This window comes from Vicia villosa, linkage group LG3, assembly GCF_029867415.1.
Source record: "Vicia villosa cultivar HV-30 ecotype Madison, WI linkage group LG3, Vvil1.0, whole genome shotgun sequence".
NCBI classification, from domain to species: Eukaryota; Viridiplantae; Streptophyta; class Magnoliopsida; order Fabales; family Fabaceae; genus Vicia; species Vicia villosa.
The window spans coordinates 19,003,111-19,019,876 of NC_081182.1; the positions used below are offsets into that span (position 1 = coordinate 19,003,111).

The 16,766-nt window shown below is 33.6% G+C and overlaps 1 protein-coding gene and 1 long non-coding RNA gene across 6 annotated transcripts; one reads left to right on the forward strand and one right to left on the reverse strand.

The window, feature by feature from the left end:
• Positions 1 to 6,437, reverse strand: LOC131660526 (plasma membrane ATPase 4-like). The gene is made up of 15 exons (XM_058929777.1): positions 6,270 to 6,437; positions 5,489 to 5,845; positions 3,763 to 4,524; positions 3,485 to 3,607; positions 3,286 to 3,390; positions 3,043 to 3,187; positions 2,787 to 2,951; positions 2,397 to 2,635; positions 2,278 to 2,310; positions 2,093 to 2,174; positions 1,844 to 2,004; positions 1,582 to 1,755; positions 1,024 to 1,206; positions 549 to 730; positions 1 to 447 (listed from the first exon to the last, which is right to left on the reverse strand). Exons 1-15 carry the CDS (start codon positions 6,315 to 6,317, stop codon positions 351 to 353), a joined length of 2,856 nt encoding a protein of 951 aa, XP_058785760.1. The 5' UTR covers positions 6,318 to 6,437; the 3' UTR covers positions 1 to 350.
• Positions 6,438 to 12,440: 6,003 nt separating this feature from the next.
• Positions 12,441 to 14,290, forward strand: LOC131655051 (uncharacterized). Of its 5 annotated transcripts, none has more exons than XR_009299644.1 (4): positions 12,441 to 12,862; positions 13,033 to 13,120; positions 13,354 to 13,918; positions 14,000 to 14,290. It is a non-coding gene; the product is annotated as an uncharacterized LOC131655051 (long non-coding RNA). The 5 variants fall into 5 exon arrangements; XR_009299643.1 differs by having other exon boundaries at positions 12,446 to 13,120; positions 13,354 to 13,412; positions 13,593 to 13,918; XR_009299640.1 differs by having other exon boundaries at positions 12,441 to 13,120.
• The last annotated feature ends 2,476 nt before the right edge of the window (positions 14,291 to 16,766 follow it).

Here is a 16,766-nt window from a genome sequence, read left to right on the forward strand (position 1 = left end):
TAAAAGAGACCAAAAGATTGCATTCATTCATTATTGAACAACATTACTCAAGGTCGAACTTTTGAGTTTTGTTCAGCTAAAAAATATAGAGCTTTATGTGACCTTAACGTCACTAACATTTCCAAAACTAAGACGCAAGTAAATCCTATCAACCATGTTATTTGGTACCTAAGAGAATTGTATCTCCTCTAGCTACTGGCATATAGGAGTAACCATTCAAACTTTCACAAAAGGACCCTTCAACCTAATCTAAAGACAGAACATTAACTTTAGTCTTCACCACTATATTTCTTGTTTTTGCTTCTTGAACATCAAATAACCCTGTTCTTCTTGAAGGTTGTCCAAGCTCCTTAAACAGTGTAATGTTGTTGCATCGTGTCAATATCGAGTCCCTTAAGCTTCACGACTGATTCAACATGACCCTTAAGAGTATGAAGCTCCCTAAGCCTGTGAACAAATTTAAGAATCACTTATAAATAATTTATTCTATCATCCTCAACGTTCAAATCACTTATTGAATCCTTTCAGGCACAGACTAACGAACTTACCGTGCAACCTCAGCGCGTCTCTTGGCTTGCTCAGCAATCTCAGAAAGCTCCCTGTAGCTATTCTTGTCATTGAAAAGGTTGGTTGTTTCAGGTGACTGAAGACCATGGAGAGTCCTCTGAGCAGTTGCCCACTGTGCTTCTCTCTCTTCTTTGCCGTAGTCTTTCTTTGTTGTGAAAGCAGTCTGTAGTTAGAAAACATAAAATAGAATTTGAATCTTTAAATCTCTTGATCAAGATCAATAATGCAACTAATAGTAATATAACACAGCCTCAAATATAGACTCGTTGCCTAAATGATAGACATTAAGAAAATTATTATAGTATGAAATTTCTTATTGTTTTACAAGTTTACTCTTCATGAAAGAAAATTAGTGTATGTTTTCATCATAGTAGCTATTACGGGTCGTAGAAAAAGATGTAACATAATTAGGAGTATACTGGTAAAAAAATAATTATTACACTTGAAAGTAATTACCTTGTTCTCCAAAAGATTATCCCAAGCTTTGCCACTTAGAACATAGCGGATTATGAATTTGAGTATATCAAGAGGGAAATATGTCACTAGACTGTACACCCAGATTACACCAGCCCAACCCCATCCCATTCCCTGAATTCTCGCAAAGCCCCAATTGGCATATACTGCTATAAAAGTTGCCACCTGTAAACCATGAAACAAGTTATTGTAATTAATCAATAAATTGTGTTACCAGATGATACAGAAGCTCCTAGATTCTAAATTATACTCACTTTACCCTTGTATTATGCCAATAACTATTTCTTTCTAAGGCCACTGAATAATTGAGTTCATTCAATTTCCACATTAACATTTCAAAATCTTATTTTAGTTATTAGTTAGCGATGCAGTGTACATCTTTTTAGTGGTGGTTGTGAAGAGGAAACGAGGAACAAAGGTGATCATTGACAGCTAGTTTTTGACAAAACAATGACACTGCCCCCGATAATAAAATCATAAGAGATAGAAGCAAATTTATATACAAAGTTGATGATAAGAAAGTAATAGGTTGAAGATTACCAGCTGAGCAATCATAAAAGCACCCAATAGGAGAAGACCAGGTCTTTCCAAAAAGGACCAGCTACGGGACCTGGTGACAAAAATTAGAGCCTGGCTTATAATACTGACTTGTAGGTAGAGGGCCGCCATCATTTCTTCAGGGTTTTTTCTGATAGACCTCACACCAAACTTGTCCTGCAATAATGGAAAATGTGTTCAGGGTTCTTAAAATTTTTGCTACTAGATGATAGTATTGAAGGAACCACGAAGTATAAATTATTACCGAGAAGAAGTCGGTATCCTTCATGAGCCAGAAAAATACTACTGTCATTAGTGCCATGTAGCTACCTAGCACAACACCAGTAGCAAATATCTCTTTCAATTTCCAACTGTCTGGAAGTGGAGATGGTTTCACTCTATCCTTGGATATTGTCATAATGGTACCTATTGGCATAAGGGTGAATGAAGTTAAATTAACATTCTTCACAAATAATTGAAGTAAACTACAAAGGTCAATCAAAAATTTTCTCACCATCATTCAGTATGGCGATAATCAACACCATGAAGGGTGCAAAATCAAACTTCCAGATCAACGCGATGAACATGAAACCAAACTGGCAAAATGAAGAATAGATCACATGAATTGTATGATCCGTGTACATAAGTATGGAAAAGAAGTTGACATTTTCTTAGGAATTAAACATTTTTTGCACTTACCACAATACGAATGGTGATTGACACAGCATAGATCTGCAGCAATCAATATTCTCTGTTAAGAATGCTAAAGATTTTTAAATGAAATTAAGCAATTAAATCAAGCAAGGAAGAAAACTAACAGTATAGTTCTTCATCCTTTGGAAAATTGCCCTGCTGGTAAGCACTGCACTTATAATGACACTCAGACCAGGTTCAGTAAGGACAATATCAGAAGCACCTCTAGCAGCATCTGTAGCGTCAGCAACAGCAATTCCAATATCTGCTCTCTTTAATGCAGGAGCATCGTTGACACCATCACCTGTCATTCCACATATATGTTTCCTCTCTTGCAGCCTCTTTACGATCTCATATTTGTGTTCTGCCATGTCACATGATGAGATAATCACAATTAACATGTTTTCAAAATGTAATTTTATAGTTGTAAGGTACCAGAAGTTTCATGATGTTTGACATAATTGAAAACAATGTAATTGATGATGTTATCATCATTATCATAATGAAGGACCTACCAGGAAATACTCCAGCAAATCCATCAGCCTTCTCGATCAACTCATCAACTGGAAGAGCTGCAACAGCAGCATCCTTGCTTTGACCGAGTAATGACGAAGATGGATACATGTTTGTTCCCATCCCAAGCCTTCGGCCAGTTTCCTTGGCAATGGCAAGCTGATCACCTAGAGAATGTGAAATCCAAAACAATGTTTAAGCTACATGATTCATTTATGATATGAAATATGAACTACAAGAAAGAACCTCAAATCTTACCAGTAATCATCTTAACGTTCACACCAAGGTTCAGAGCTCTTGTGATGGTTTCAGCACTATCATGCCTAGGAGGATCAAATAGTGGTAACAGACCAACAAATTGCCATGGTGCACCAGGGCTATCTTTATTTTTCTCAGGTACTTCCTGTTATAAACAGATCATTTAATAGTAGCAATAAAATTAGGATATTCAAATAAGTCGAATCAACTATAAATGCTAACAGTAATATCAAATTTCTAGACCTGTCTAGCAACACCCAAAGAACGGAGTCCACGCTCAGCAAACTTGTCAATTACGGAATGAGCTTTTTTCCTGACATCCTCTTTGCAGTTGCAGAGGTTCAATATCTAATCCAGGAAAAAATATCGATCAGTATCTTCATGATCATAATCATATGGTGCCAATATGGTGGCATCACTTCCATCAAAACAAATATTTTACCTGCTCAGGAGCACCTTTGCTTGATCGATGCCAATTTCCATCAGAGTCAATGTAGGTTAAAGCAGTTCTCTTGTCTACTGGGTTGAATGGAAAAAAGTGAATCTCCCTGACACCAGCTCGTGCCTGTAAAATCAAAACTATAAGTTAGATTTATTTTATCTTCATCCTAAAATCCACTATCACAAAGATAAACCATGGGGTCTAGCGCAGGTAGTTGATGTGCAGTTCGATCCTACTGTTAAAAAAAGAAGATAGAGCGTTTAGGCATATTTATTTACCTCCTTTGGATCAGCAAGCATCCCAACAATTGCAGCATCTATTGCATCCTGATTCTCAGTCCTAGAAGCCCTTGCTGCAAGAAGGATAACATAATCCTTCTCTACATTCTTAGCAAAAACCTCGATCAAGTTTTTATCAACAGACAACTTATTTAAGGTCAGAGTTCCGGTTTTGTCACTGCAGAGAACATCCATTCCTGCCATTTCCTCAATAGCTGTCATTCTCTTTGTAATTGCACCTTGCTGAGAAAGCCTGTGTGAACCGATAGCCATAGTAACAGACAAAACAGTAGGCATGGCAATTGGAATTCCACCGATCAATAGAACCAAAAGATTGTCAATTCCATCTCTATACTTGCGGTGTTGAATCGGATACATGACAACGAGTTCAATCAGTATTCCAACAGCAATTGAGCAAATGCAGAAGTTACCAATTGCTGTGAGGACTTTCTGAAAGTGACCAACTTGGTTTGTGTTGTCAACAAGGTGAGCAGCTTTGCCGAAAAATGTATGCACTCCGGTAGCAATAACAACTGCTTCAATCTCACCTTTCTTAACAGTTGATCCAGAAAAGACTTCATCCGAGGGATTCTTCGTAGCCGGAAGAGATTCTCCAGTTAAAGCCGACTGATCAACACTCAAAGCATCACCCTCAAGAAGACGAGCATCCGCAGGAATGATATCTCCTAATTTAATGCTGATTATGTCACCAGGGACTAAAATTGCAGCATCTTCTTCAGACCAGCGACCATCTCTGAGAACCTACAATTTTTGTTACAAGAAAAGTAAATTAACATCAATTAATAAAGAAAATAAACATATAGAGCCCCAAACACCAAGTAAATATCCAAGTTGGTTCTTGAAATTGTAGGGTTCTATCAATCTCATCCCCGTATTATCAATATTTCAAAAATATCCCTAGAATTGCAAAATGTTAATCAAGTCCCTCCCTCTCTCTGGGGGATCAGCTATCGAATAAATCCTTAAAATCAATCAGTCACTTTCAAATTCATCCCATATATTATCGACTTAATATCATTCCAGTCACAACAAATACCAACCTAGGCACGAATAACTTTACAATTTCAAAAATCATTTTAGAATATCGATAACATGATGAATTAGATTGATCTAATCTTACAGTTTCAAGAACAAATTTGGAGTAAACAGTCATTTTGTCATATAAAAGTTTGATACACTGACATTATAATCTCTCAAAACTAACTAACAAAAACACATTCAAGAATCAAAATGATTAACAAAAAGCACATTTACGTATGTTTGTATACAGCAATGACCTCTGTAGCACCAACACAACACTCGCACTTGTGATTACATTAAATTTATTTATTTTTTTCAAATTATTATTGACGTCGGCGTGTCAGTGCCGTGTCCGGTTTCCGTGGTCCATGCTTCATAGAAGGACTATTTTCTCACATATTTAAGTATCAAAATCTATGAAGTACCGACACAGACACGGGCACCAGACACAACACTGAAATTGACAAAGACATATCAACACTGGTAATAATTTGAAAAAAATAAATAATTTGAACGTAATCAGAAGTGTCGGTATCGTGTCGTCGACACGAACACCGACACATTTTTTCCAGAGATGTCAGTGCTACAAAGATCAAAATAACTATTCACTCACCAATCAATGCATGCAAACAAAGTTTAAAAAAAAAAAAACAGAAATAGCAATATATTTTAGAAATAATTATACCCTTGTTTTGGGGGCCAAACCAGCCATGAGAGCAGCAGCAGCATTTCCAGCATTATTCTCTTCAATGAAACTGATAGTTGAATTAATAACCAACAGAGAAATAATACCAACAAAATCCTGCCAATCCGGAGGTCTTCCACTTCCATTAGCCAAAGCAATCGCCATAATAGCAGCAGCTTCCATAACCCATGACAAAGGATTCCACATAAACCCTAAAAACTTCAAAAACTTGCTCTCCTTTTTCTCTTCCAATTTGTTCGGACCAAAAACTTGAAGCCGATTCGCTCCTTCGTCGGACGATAAACCTTCTTTCGAACATTTCAGCTGCTCAAACACTTCCTCCACCGGAATCCGTTCCTGAAAACGTTTCAATTGAAAATCATGAATTCAAATTCAACAAAATTCAAAATAAAATAGAGAAAGTTTGATACACGCGCGCAACAAGGCGCGTGAAATAAAGTGTAGAAAGTTAGTTAGCGTAAGTAGTTACTTAAAACGGAATTTATATTGACGCGGCAAAACATAACAAGCTGATATGAATAGTAATCTCATGAAATTTTCGTGACTAGTTTGATAATTAACAAAATAAAATCCAAATATTAGCATGATGATTCATATGGAGATTGAAGATTGTTGATGAAAGTTGAAATCAGGTGTTAACAATTTCTACGTTGTATTAGTCTATACAGAATTTTGCTCTGATTTTATTGAGACTGATACGCTGATTAGTCGGTCAAAAGATCAGATACAGAATTTTCATGAAAAAAAAGAATGAACATACCAGATCAACGTTCTCGTTCTTGATCTCTTCAAGACTGATACCTCCCATTCTTGAAACACCGTGCAAATTACGAAAGTTTTAATGCAGTGAGGAGTTTTGCAGAATCATGAAACTAAATGCAGAATTTATGTGAAAAATAAATTGAAGAAAGAGTGATGCAGCGGTTAGTTAGAGTGACTGGAAGGTGTATATATACTCCAAATGATACATGTATGCAATGCAAATCATGCAATGTATGTACATGTATCCATGTCATGCATGAGTAAAGTAATAACCGGTGAAGGTAAGGTACCAATATTTTGTTGGTGAGAATTGAGAAGAATCGATGAGGTGTATGGTTTATGGGTTTTTGTTTTGAAAGTGGTGGGGTTCCACATACACATGTGTATGGATACTTTTTTGATGCATATATGAGTTATTGTGATATAGAAATTGGGATTCTCTTCTATTGCGTATTCTTTCTTTCTTTTCTATTTTCTTTACTATACTTGTAAAACTTAAATTTCTTTTTTTATTTTTTACATTATAATTATTTTTCTTGTCTTTCTTACGTACCAAATTTTTATACTACCTTATCTTACTATTATTATGTATGTTTTGCTTATTTATTGCTAAGGTTATAGATTTATAGTGTTGGATAATTAAACGATTTAATTAGTATAGAGTCAATGTATGGTCACATTAGTCATACACGTGTCCCTTTTTGTTGCAAATATTTCAATAATCATAGTTGATAAAAAGAGTATGGTACATGAACATTCTCTTATTTGTATAAACTCATTTGATATTAACGGATTCATTCAGCTAATAGAAAAATACTCTACTAAACATTAAGCTATTAAAATGTGATGTTTGAGATATTATTCATCATTGTATTTAAAGAGAAAAGTGATTAGATTATGTTCTATATCTTCAACTTATTGATATTATTGTATGTCTTAGATTTTATTTAGTTTATAAAATATATATCTTAGGATCGAAGTAAAATACTAATCGTAAAGTTTAACTATATGGTTAAATAAGTTTAAAGTTATTTTAAATGTATGTATTTTTATTTTTAGTCCCTCTAAAAATATTCGTCAAAGAATTATTCCTCTAAAGTTAGAAATTTTAACTTTTAGTCCCTCATAATAAAATCGTTGCTAATTCGATCTCTAAATGGTAAACTGTCGTTAAAAATTATCGTTAATTCAGTTGTTAAATTGTAGAAACCATCGCTAAATTGCATGAGATACCAAAAATTAACATTTCTAACTTTAAAGGGACTATTATTTAATGATTTTTTTTATAAAAACAAAAAAAAATGAAAATGTTTAATTTTAAAGGAACTTTAAACACATTTCTCTTTTACGTATGATCGGAATTAAATTGCATTTCCTTTTTAAACATTTATTTAATGTTTGTGTTTTTAATATAAATGGATGTAAAAACCCTAAAACAAATTACTATTTCTAATCATTATATTGGTTTTCATGTTTTTAATATTTTTTTAATATGAAGGACTAGATGGAGTATGTAATATTTTTTCTTTGATAAATGAAAATGAAGATATATGCAAAGTGTAAAAAATATACTATTTCAATGTAACAAGTTTTGGGGCATAAAACAGCTTGTTGTGATACTTTTTTTTTTCATATACATTATTCATGCTATGTTTGAGCTTTTCATATGCATGCATGGCCAAGTTGTAATTTGTCTGAGGAGGGTTAATAATGTAAATAAAATTGATGATTATGAATATTCGAATTGGCTTTACCATACAACACAAACTGCATTATATTTTCCTTGACTTTGATTCTTATTGTGATATTGAAGCAAGTAACAAAGTTAGGTCCATTATTATACTTTTCTTATACTATTCAATTTCTTCATAAAAATCACACGTATAAAAGTTCTGTCCACAAATTTAGAACTTGATATTCCTTCATTACAATGACCCTAGAATATTGGCAGCAATTTGATGGTGACATTTCATGTTACCTTTAAATCGGAAAAAATGAATACAAGTTAGAGATGGTTAAGATGAGTATGGAAACTGAGGAAATAATAGAAGAGGATAACAAGTTGATGATGAGTTAAAAAGACTAAAAGAAAATCATGGTGACCAATAATTTAGTGTTTTATTTTGATGTATGTAATAAACTAGGAACTACTAATATGTTATCTTTGTGATGGAAAGAAGTGAGATGTGATAAAATAAAATTGTATTGTTTGGATTAATTAAAATCACAATAAAATGATCTATTTTTTCTTGTTTCATCATAATAATATTAACACCATATTCCACTTTATTTTTTTACTTCTTTATATAGCATTTTGCATGCGTCACCGCCTCCTCCAAGGAATCATTAAAATATCGCATCCTCAATTAGGAGTGGTAAAATGGGTCGTGGCCCGCATACCTGCCACAAAATGACGAGTTCAGATCCGCCATCCACCAAAGTCTGCCCCGCTAAAATCTGCCGCATGCCAATGTTCGTCCCGCTAAAACTCGATGTCCGTCAAAGTCCTCATTGGCTATTCGCTCAGCCTATCGCGCTTCCAGTCCGCCATTTTTTAAGCTAATTCTAGTAATTCTAATTTTTGATGATTTAATTTATGCATTTATTTGTGAATATATGCACACTTTTTAAAAGTAAAATTTGTCAAAAGATGCTTTATTATTCTAAAAAATAAGTGAAAAATATAATTGAAAGGTAAAAAAGAGTTATTAATCAATTAAAAAATAGAAAAAATAGGTAGGCAAGTCCACCGCCCGTCAACCTGACACCTTGGTGGGGTGGACTTGATTTTTAGGCCCATTTCGACTTGGCGGGCTTGCCTGCCCCGCTCTTTTTTTGACGGACTTAAGACGGAGCGGGGCAGACGACCTGTTTTGCCACCCCTACCCCAATCCCATTATTAAATGCTCCTGTGAACATTTTTTGGTTGGGGTGGATGACCTTGAGTGTCGCCTCATTGAAGTGGGTGAGATATTCCCTCGGTTATTCGGAAAGGCCTTGGCAAATGTTCAAAAGGCTAGTGGTAGTTGGGTTTCTGTGCATTGTTGTTGCAAACCAATGGAACAATTTTTTCACCAAGTCTTGGTAGCGATACCACCTTATTGTTGCATCTTTGAAAGTTTCGGAAAAAAGTTTTCATTTCAAGGAATTATAAGCTTCAATAATTTTCATTTGCGTGTTAATGGAGGGGACATGTTCATATGAGTCTTTGCGCTCATCAAACTTGGCTAGCAAGCGTGCCTTGAAATTCTTTTGCACTGGTGCCTCTATATCTCATCCGATAGAGGCTAGGGGTCTAGGATTTCCATCTCTTTTAGAGGTTCAGTCTTCTGTCGGCATTGTTGGATATGGAGGGGATTATCCTCCAAAGTTTATTTTGGTGGTGTAAGTTGTCCATGGTATCGAAGTTGTCAGACTTACTGTTGACCGAAGTTGCTACCTTCTTGTTCACCATGATGGACAAAGGAGTTAAACAATGGATATCAATCTAGTTGAATGTTGTAATGGTGGCCTAATTCATTTTTATCGAGCCCCGTGATGAGTGTCAATGATACTTGTTAAAAGTACAAGGTGTGACAACCCCTTATGTAGTCTGAAGTGTTTAAAGTTGTTGCGGTGTTAGAGAAAACTTTAAGATTGAGGTATTTATAGGAATTTTTTGGCCTGGATCTTAAGCTTCAATAGGATAATACCCACTTTTAAGAGCGTGGAATATGAACACTCAACTTTCATATTATTTAAGAGAACGTAGTTTCTCCTTATTAACTTCCTCCCTCGTACCGTGATGGATACACATCTCCTCCACATTTTCATAGAAAATGAGTGATATAAAAAACAACTAAATAACGAATGTCCATTTCAATAAATGGACGACTGTGAATCTAGTGAACCTTCATAGCAATATATCAATAAATATATATTAAAAAGACCAAATAAACTATTTTATTTATATGATCTGACGGTATGTTTGTTTATTTAAAAAGGTAATACGGATATATTTGAAGCATCGAAGAAATTTTAGTGGAAATTAAAAAGTTATAATTAAAGTTAAGAAAAAATGTTTAATTATTTTTAAGCTAGGATACTAGTTGATCAAAATTAAGCAGTTGCATGGTTCCATGTTAAAAATGGTGAATGGGAAGCTTTCATTTCACTTTTACCAAAAGGTAAAGATAAGGTCTCATCTAAAATAGAATATAGTTCTCAAGCAAACAATGGTTAACATTGAATGAAAATGGCATAATATCAAAACTTTTAATACATTAACAATAAAAATGTCACATTTGTCTCCTAATACTTTCAAAGAGATCCTTAATTATTGGATCCTAACATTACCTCCCATAAGCAAGTTCCTTCATGCTCTTTCTCTTTTTGACCTACCAAAACAAATAAATAATAGCCATGAGTATAAAGTTGAGTAAAAAGAGAATTTGAAAAGATAGGAGATGCCATTAGAATAACTATTATTGCTGTACCTAAAAATTAGTTTTTGTTTATATTCTAGTGATGAGAACCAAGTGGAGCAAAGATTCTATAGAAGAGCCTTACATAAGGTATATATGATATGGATTGGGTTTGCAAAAATCATTGAAGTGAATAGTGGAAGTGCTTCATCTTTCACTTTCAAAGGCAAGGAATAATTTAGAGCAATGTTTGTTTTTTAAGCATTTGACATATAAAATCACCACATAGTTGGTTTATGTTATTACTTAGAGGAGTATGTAGACTTTCCAACTTCAAGTGGTGAAGGCATTTTCACTTTTGTGTTTACTTTGAATAACTAGTGATAGTGAATACAAATCTGATCTACACTCACGTACTATTTTGTCCTTGATTTCTAAAAAGCCAACAATATAATTCTAATGCATAAAACAAAATCCATTGATTAAAATAAGATGGGGCTACCTTTAAATTTATTATGATTAAGTCATGGTTATTTTAACTATTTTCAAATACTTTTTTTTTAAAACAAAAAATTATATTCTAAATTATTATAATTTAATTTTTTTAATAATTTTTTTCTAATAATTTGAGACAGGAGAATTATAAACTTAGTAATGAAATTTAATTTATATTTTTTAGAAAATGAATTTAAATTCCTTTGACAACCGAGGTAAAAGGATCATTATTTTAATTAATAGTAAAAATCAGTCAGATCGTTCTCTAATATATATTTTCAATTCATGAAAATTAATTGAAATGATTGAGTGACGAATTAAATTGATTAGTCGTCTTTAGTTTAAAAGAATAATTTTATTTTTTTATGAGTTAAATGAAGAAGTTAACATAAAAATCAAAGTTAACATTAATTAAAAGACAACTTCTTCGTTTAACTCATAAAAAAATAAAATTATTCATCAAAGTTAACATTATTAAAATAAAGTATTAATATTTTATTCAAAATTTAATTTTAATTTTGTTTAAGGGTAGTTTTGTCTTTTAAAAATGATTGCATTGTTCTTTTTTTTTCTATTTCTCTTATTTTTCTTTTCTACCAAATATTATATCAAATCTTTTCTATTCCTTATTCCTTTCTCTCTTTTCTCACTCTTTCTTTGCAACTTTTCCACTAAACCATACACATCTTTAAAGTGAATCATAAAATTGAAGAAACTTGTATGTTAATGAATCGGTTAGAAATAATTTATATTCAAAAGCTATTGTTAAAGTCAAAAGCTTCTGAGGTTGTTAGTTAGAAATTTTTTAAAAAAATTATTCTTAGTTGTTAGCATAATTTAACATACTTTTAATTGTGCCTACGTGAGAGTTTAATTTTTGTATATTTAAACAAATTTATTACCGTAGAATCACAACGGAATTTTCACAATAAAAAATCTATGACATTTTTTCATCGTCATCTTCACCTTCACCTTCACCTTCAACCATAATCTACCATAATTAAAAAAATTCTAAAAATTGTCTTTCTATTACCTTTTGCTACTGTTACCGTACTACTATCAATTAGTATTGTCAATTGTCATATTCAGTATCGGCGCCGTCTAAGGTGCGCAAGGTGGATAGGTCTCTCACCGTGAGAGACCATTTTTAATTATTTTTTTTTGTTTCAAATCAATCACAGCCATTAGATATGAGGTTCACCATAGTTATCATAGATCTCTCCACACCCAAGAAACCAGTCATTAATATTTATAAATTTCATTTATTCATCATTTAATTCATTTATCATTCAATTCATTTACCATTCATTTCTTCTCCTTCTTCCTTACTGAATCTTCACATCTCTTCCCCAGTTCAACGTTTTCTCTATCTCATTTTCCAATTTCTCAAGATTTCGCCTCAGTTTCTCCAGTTCTTCATTCCTTCTCGTTTCTTCCCCAATTCCTCATTTTACATTTTTTGTTTTTTAACTTCTCATTTAGGGTTTTTTGATCTGTCAATCTCAAAGCTCGAATCTAAGATGGATGGTCGTGATGTTGATGGACATGAAAATCGGTGCTGAAACGGGACTCGTTGTTTGTAGAACTCGGGCTTTCAATGATGGTCACTCTGATGAACAAGTTTTTCAACATTGTTATTTGACGGAACTACCACGTCGGACCGCCACTTCCTGCATCAGTATTTTTTTCCAAGGTTTGTCTTAGGTTTTCTTACAATCTCGTTGTGTATGTGTTAGTTGGATCATACTGTTCACATTTGGGATATCGGTCGCTTAAGAGGAAGAATGTGTCTCCGGCTGATGATATACTTAGGTTGAGTCAGATGAACACTGATCTTTTTGGTGGGGTTGATGATGTTGTTAGGTATGTGTTGGAAGAGCATGACTTGGGGGTTAACTGGGCTTCTTTACATCTGACACTGCCTCTTATCTTTTCTGCTGATGATAGACAGGTTAAGATTTGGAAGATATTATATCGAAACATTCTTCAGTTATCGAATAATTGGGATATGTCATTGTTTATATCTAATAGATGACTTTACATTTCTTGTTTTAGATGTTAATATATAATGTTTATTGCATTTCATTTAGTGTTGATGTGATTCTGATCATAATATTATCTTAGCGTTGATTGGAGTTGTTGCGGTGTAAATTAACCATAATTTGTTTTTTATCATAAAAACAGTGAATAACGGTATCGGTATCGCCACCTTCGGATACTGTTTTGCCATGGTCGTTTTCGCGGTAACAGTACATTTTTTTAAAACTTTGTCTAATTCAAGTGGTCGTTGTGCATTGTTGTAAAATTGAGGGTATCGATTTTAATTCATGCTCATAATAAAAGAACTGAAGTGTAAGTTGTTTTGTTTAGCATTATTTTTGAAGAATGGAAATCATGCTAATTGAGGATTGGTATGGCGACAGGCTTTGGAATATGTCATAGAAGAAGCAAGGCAAAATGGAGTCAGGCTGCTTCTTAGCTTAGTAAATAATCTGCAACCATATGGTGGGAAGAGTTTGTATGTCAAATGGGTGTGGCAAGAAGGAGTAAGATTAAGCGCATCCAATGCAGTTTAGTAAAAAAACTATTCTGAAGTTTTTGCCTAACAGTGGAGTCAATAATCCTCTTTATCGTAAGTAGAAGGGTTTTCGAATGTACCTCATTGCCACTGTGATAAAAGGTGTCTTCTATGTCGAACCAACACCCAGTTGAATCCAAGAAGACATTCTGTATTCATTGATTCAGTAAGGTTTGTAAAAATCCATTTTCCCACTTGTTTATACATGTCTGAATTCCATGTTAAGAAATTTATATTTTGTTGTTTTTGCAGCATGATGACCATGGAAATTGCAAGTACTTTATTTGGAAAGATGTTTGGGATGAAATTGTTGCAGCTCAAACAGAGACATCGAAAGGATAATTTAATTGAAATGGAGGTTGGAAGATATAATGCAATGGATGATATATGGAAAGCAAATCTGAATTATAAGTTTAACAGTTTGATGTTGAAATGAAGTTCATGAAACGTTTTTATCTACATCATTTATGATGCAAATGTTGCTTATGGCAGTGTGTCGGTACTTTATGCAATGTATATTATAATATTTGAAGTTAATGAGCAGTTATGGTTAATGGTGTGTGTCGCACCCTAAATTTTGACCTAAGTTTTTTTATTTTTTTCATCTAATTCATTCATATTAGCATCGATCAATTCATCTGCATCCATATTAAGTTTTGACTTCGCGCGTTGCGTCTTTTTTTTCATTAGTATGAAATTCGAAGTCGATTCCTCATCATTTCAATTAGTAATCATTTTAATTTTTGCATATTTTCATTGAGCTTTGCATCTTGAGTTCAATTTTATCATTTGCATTTTTTATTCACCTATTAGTAAATTAAATCTTGCACTTTTCTTTTTTTATTTAGATTGATTTAATATTAAATTATCATTTCATTATTATCAATTTAAATTAAAATTAAGATAGAAATATAGGATTCATATAATAGATATTAAAAACTTCTTTACATTAGTTTTACAAATAAAATCTGTACATAGAAGAAGAAAAAAACAAAAAAATGAATTTTGAGCAGTCTCTAGCATTCTTCAGCATGCGCCTCCCTCCACTACTCCACTCACCTTTCCACTCTCCACAAAATCTGCAAAATTATTCTCCATTTCTAACCAACCTTGTCCTTGATCTTATCCTCAATTCTCATACAAATCTCCCTCTTAAAACCCTAATCTCCTCCCTATATAAAGAGCCTTTCATCATCTCATTTGGGGGCGGACAAAAAGACCAAGAGAAAAACTGCTCCCAAAGATCTCTCTCTAAACTTATCCCAAAGCTCTGCAAAAATTTCTTCCACAACAACCCTTCTGTTCGTGACCGAAACTCCTCCCAAAATTTCCCCAAAACCTCTGTTAAACCTTCACTCAGCCGTTCAAACACCTCAACCTTTAACTCCATATCACCCTTCAATAGCCCTACAGACCTTCACCGAAACACTTCAAACCTGCCATTCAATAACCACTGCCCAGAAATCTCACGCATCCCTCAAAACCACTTCACACGACGACATCCCTCATTAACAGCCATTCATCGAATCACCCAATACCATCCGCAGAGACCTCACTCACTCTGCTCCACACTCATACGCAACCTTCACACCTCACACAACATACAATCCACATTCCACCCTCACATCACTCATCCACGGCACCAGAAACCAAACCTCACACACGACGCACAGAATTTCAACCACACACAAACCTTCACTCACAAACGCACAGAGACTCGAAAGCGAGTAGACGAAGAAGGAAGAGATCGAAGAAGAACAAGTACCTGGGTTTGTTGTTTTTGCTTGATTTGCACTTTAAATTCCATCTTGTAATTTGTATCTCTGCTACTCATAATAATCAATTGGGGTTAGGGTTTTTGAAAGGGGCTTTGGTCTCTTTGTGTGTTTGTTGGCTTTGATATGATTTGATTCGAGAGACCGCGAGAGCAAACCGTGAGAGATCGAGTGAGTTGCTACGTTTTTTGAGAAAGAACATGAAAAGAGAGGGTAGAGAGCGATCGAAAGAGAGCTCCATGTTTTTCTTTTCAAATTTTTCTTTCTGAAACCGAGAGATAAACAGCTGGAGAGATTCGCAGAGAAAGTCGAGAAAGGACCATGAATGATGGAAGAGCGTTTCTTTTCTTTCTCAGAGATGAGAGCCGTTTTGGCTCTTTAGGGTTCGTTTAACCCGAGTTGTTTAGAAGAAAGACGGATCCTGGGTCAACCTGACCCGGCCCAGGTCCATCATATATATATATATATATATATATATATATATATATATATATATATATATATATATATTACCAACTATCTTGGGCCTCTGCACCCCTCCGGTTTTAACACCCCCAGGCCCATGTTTGTTTTACTTATTTTCTTGTTTTCTCATAAAGTTTAGTTTGTTTTAAAATTAAAAATAATTAAGTTTTAATATTAAAATTTCTTCTTGTTTCTTTATGAAATAAAATATAAAAACCCCAAAAACATGTTTTAATTAGACTCTTATTTTCTCTTTTATTATTAAAAACACCAAAAAAAATATTAGATTAATCTTTCATTTCAACAATCAACAAACCTCGATCCAATGTTGAGTGCCATTTTCAAACTTCTTTTATCACAATCAAAAAACTTCAAAAAATGTTTTTTCAATAATCAAATCGAGTTTAGTCGATAATGGATGAACCAAGGAGGGTTCGTACGTACTTGTACGAGTTGTCCTAAAAGTATTTGGGTGATGGCCGTTAAGCTTTTATTCGAATACTTAGATTCCATTAAGGACTCATTCAAACTTGATTTGCCTCTTTTCTCTAATAAAAACTCTAAAAATAATTTCAACTCATCAAATCATTCCTTTCATAGCCCAAGTGCGAATCTTTTCACAACAAATTTTGGTCAATACCAAGTTCCTTTTTTAAATCAAAATGTTTTTTATAATCGAATTAAGTTGAGTCCACAATGGATGAAATTAGAAGGGTTTGTACGTACTTGTACAAGTTGTTCTAAAACATTTAGGCGATGGCCGTTAAGCCTTTGTTTGA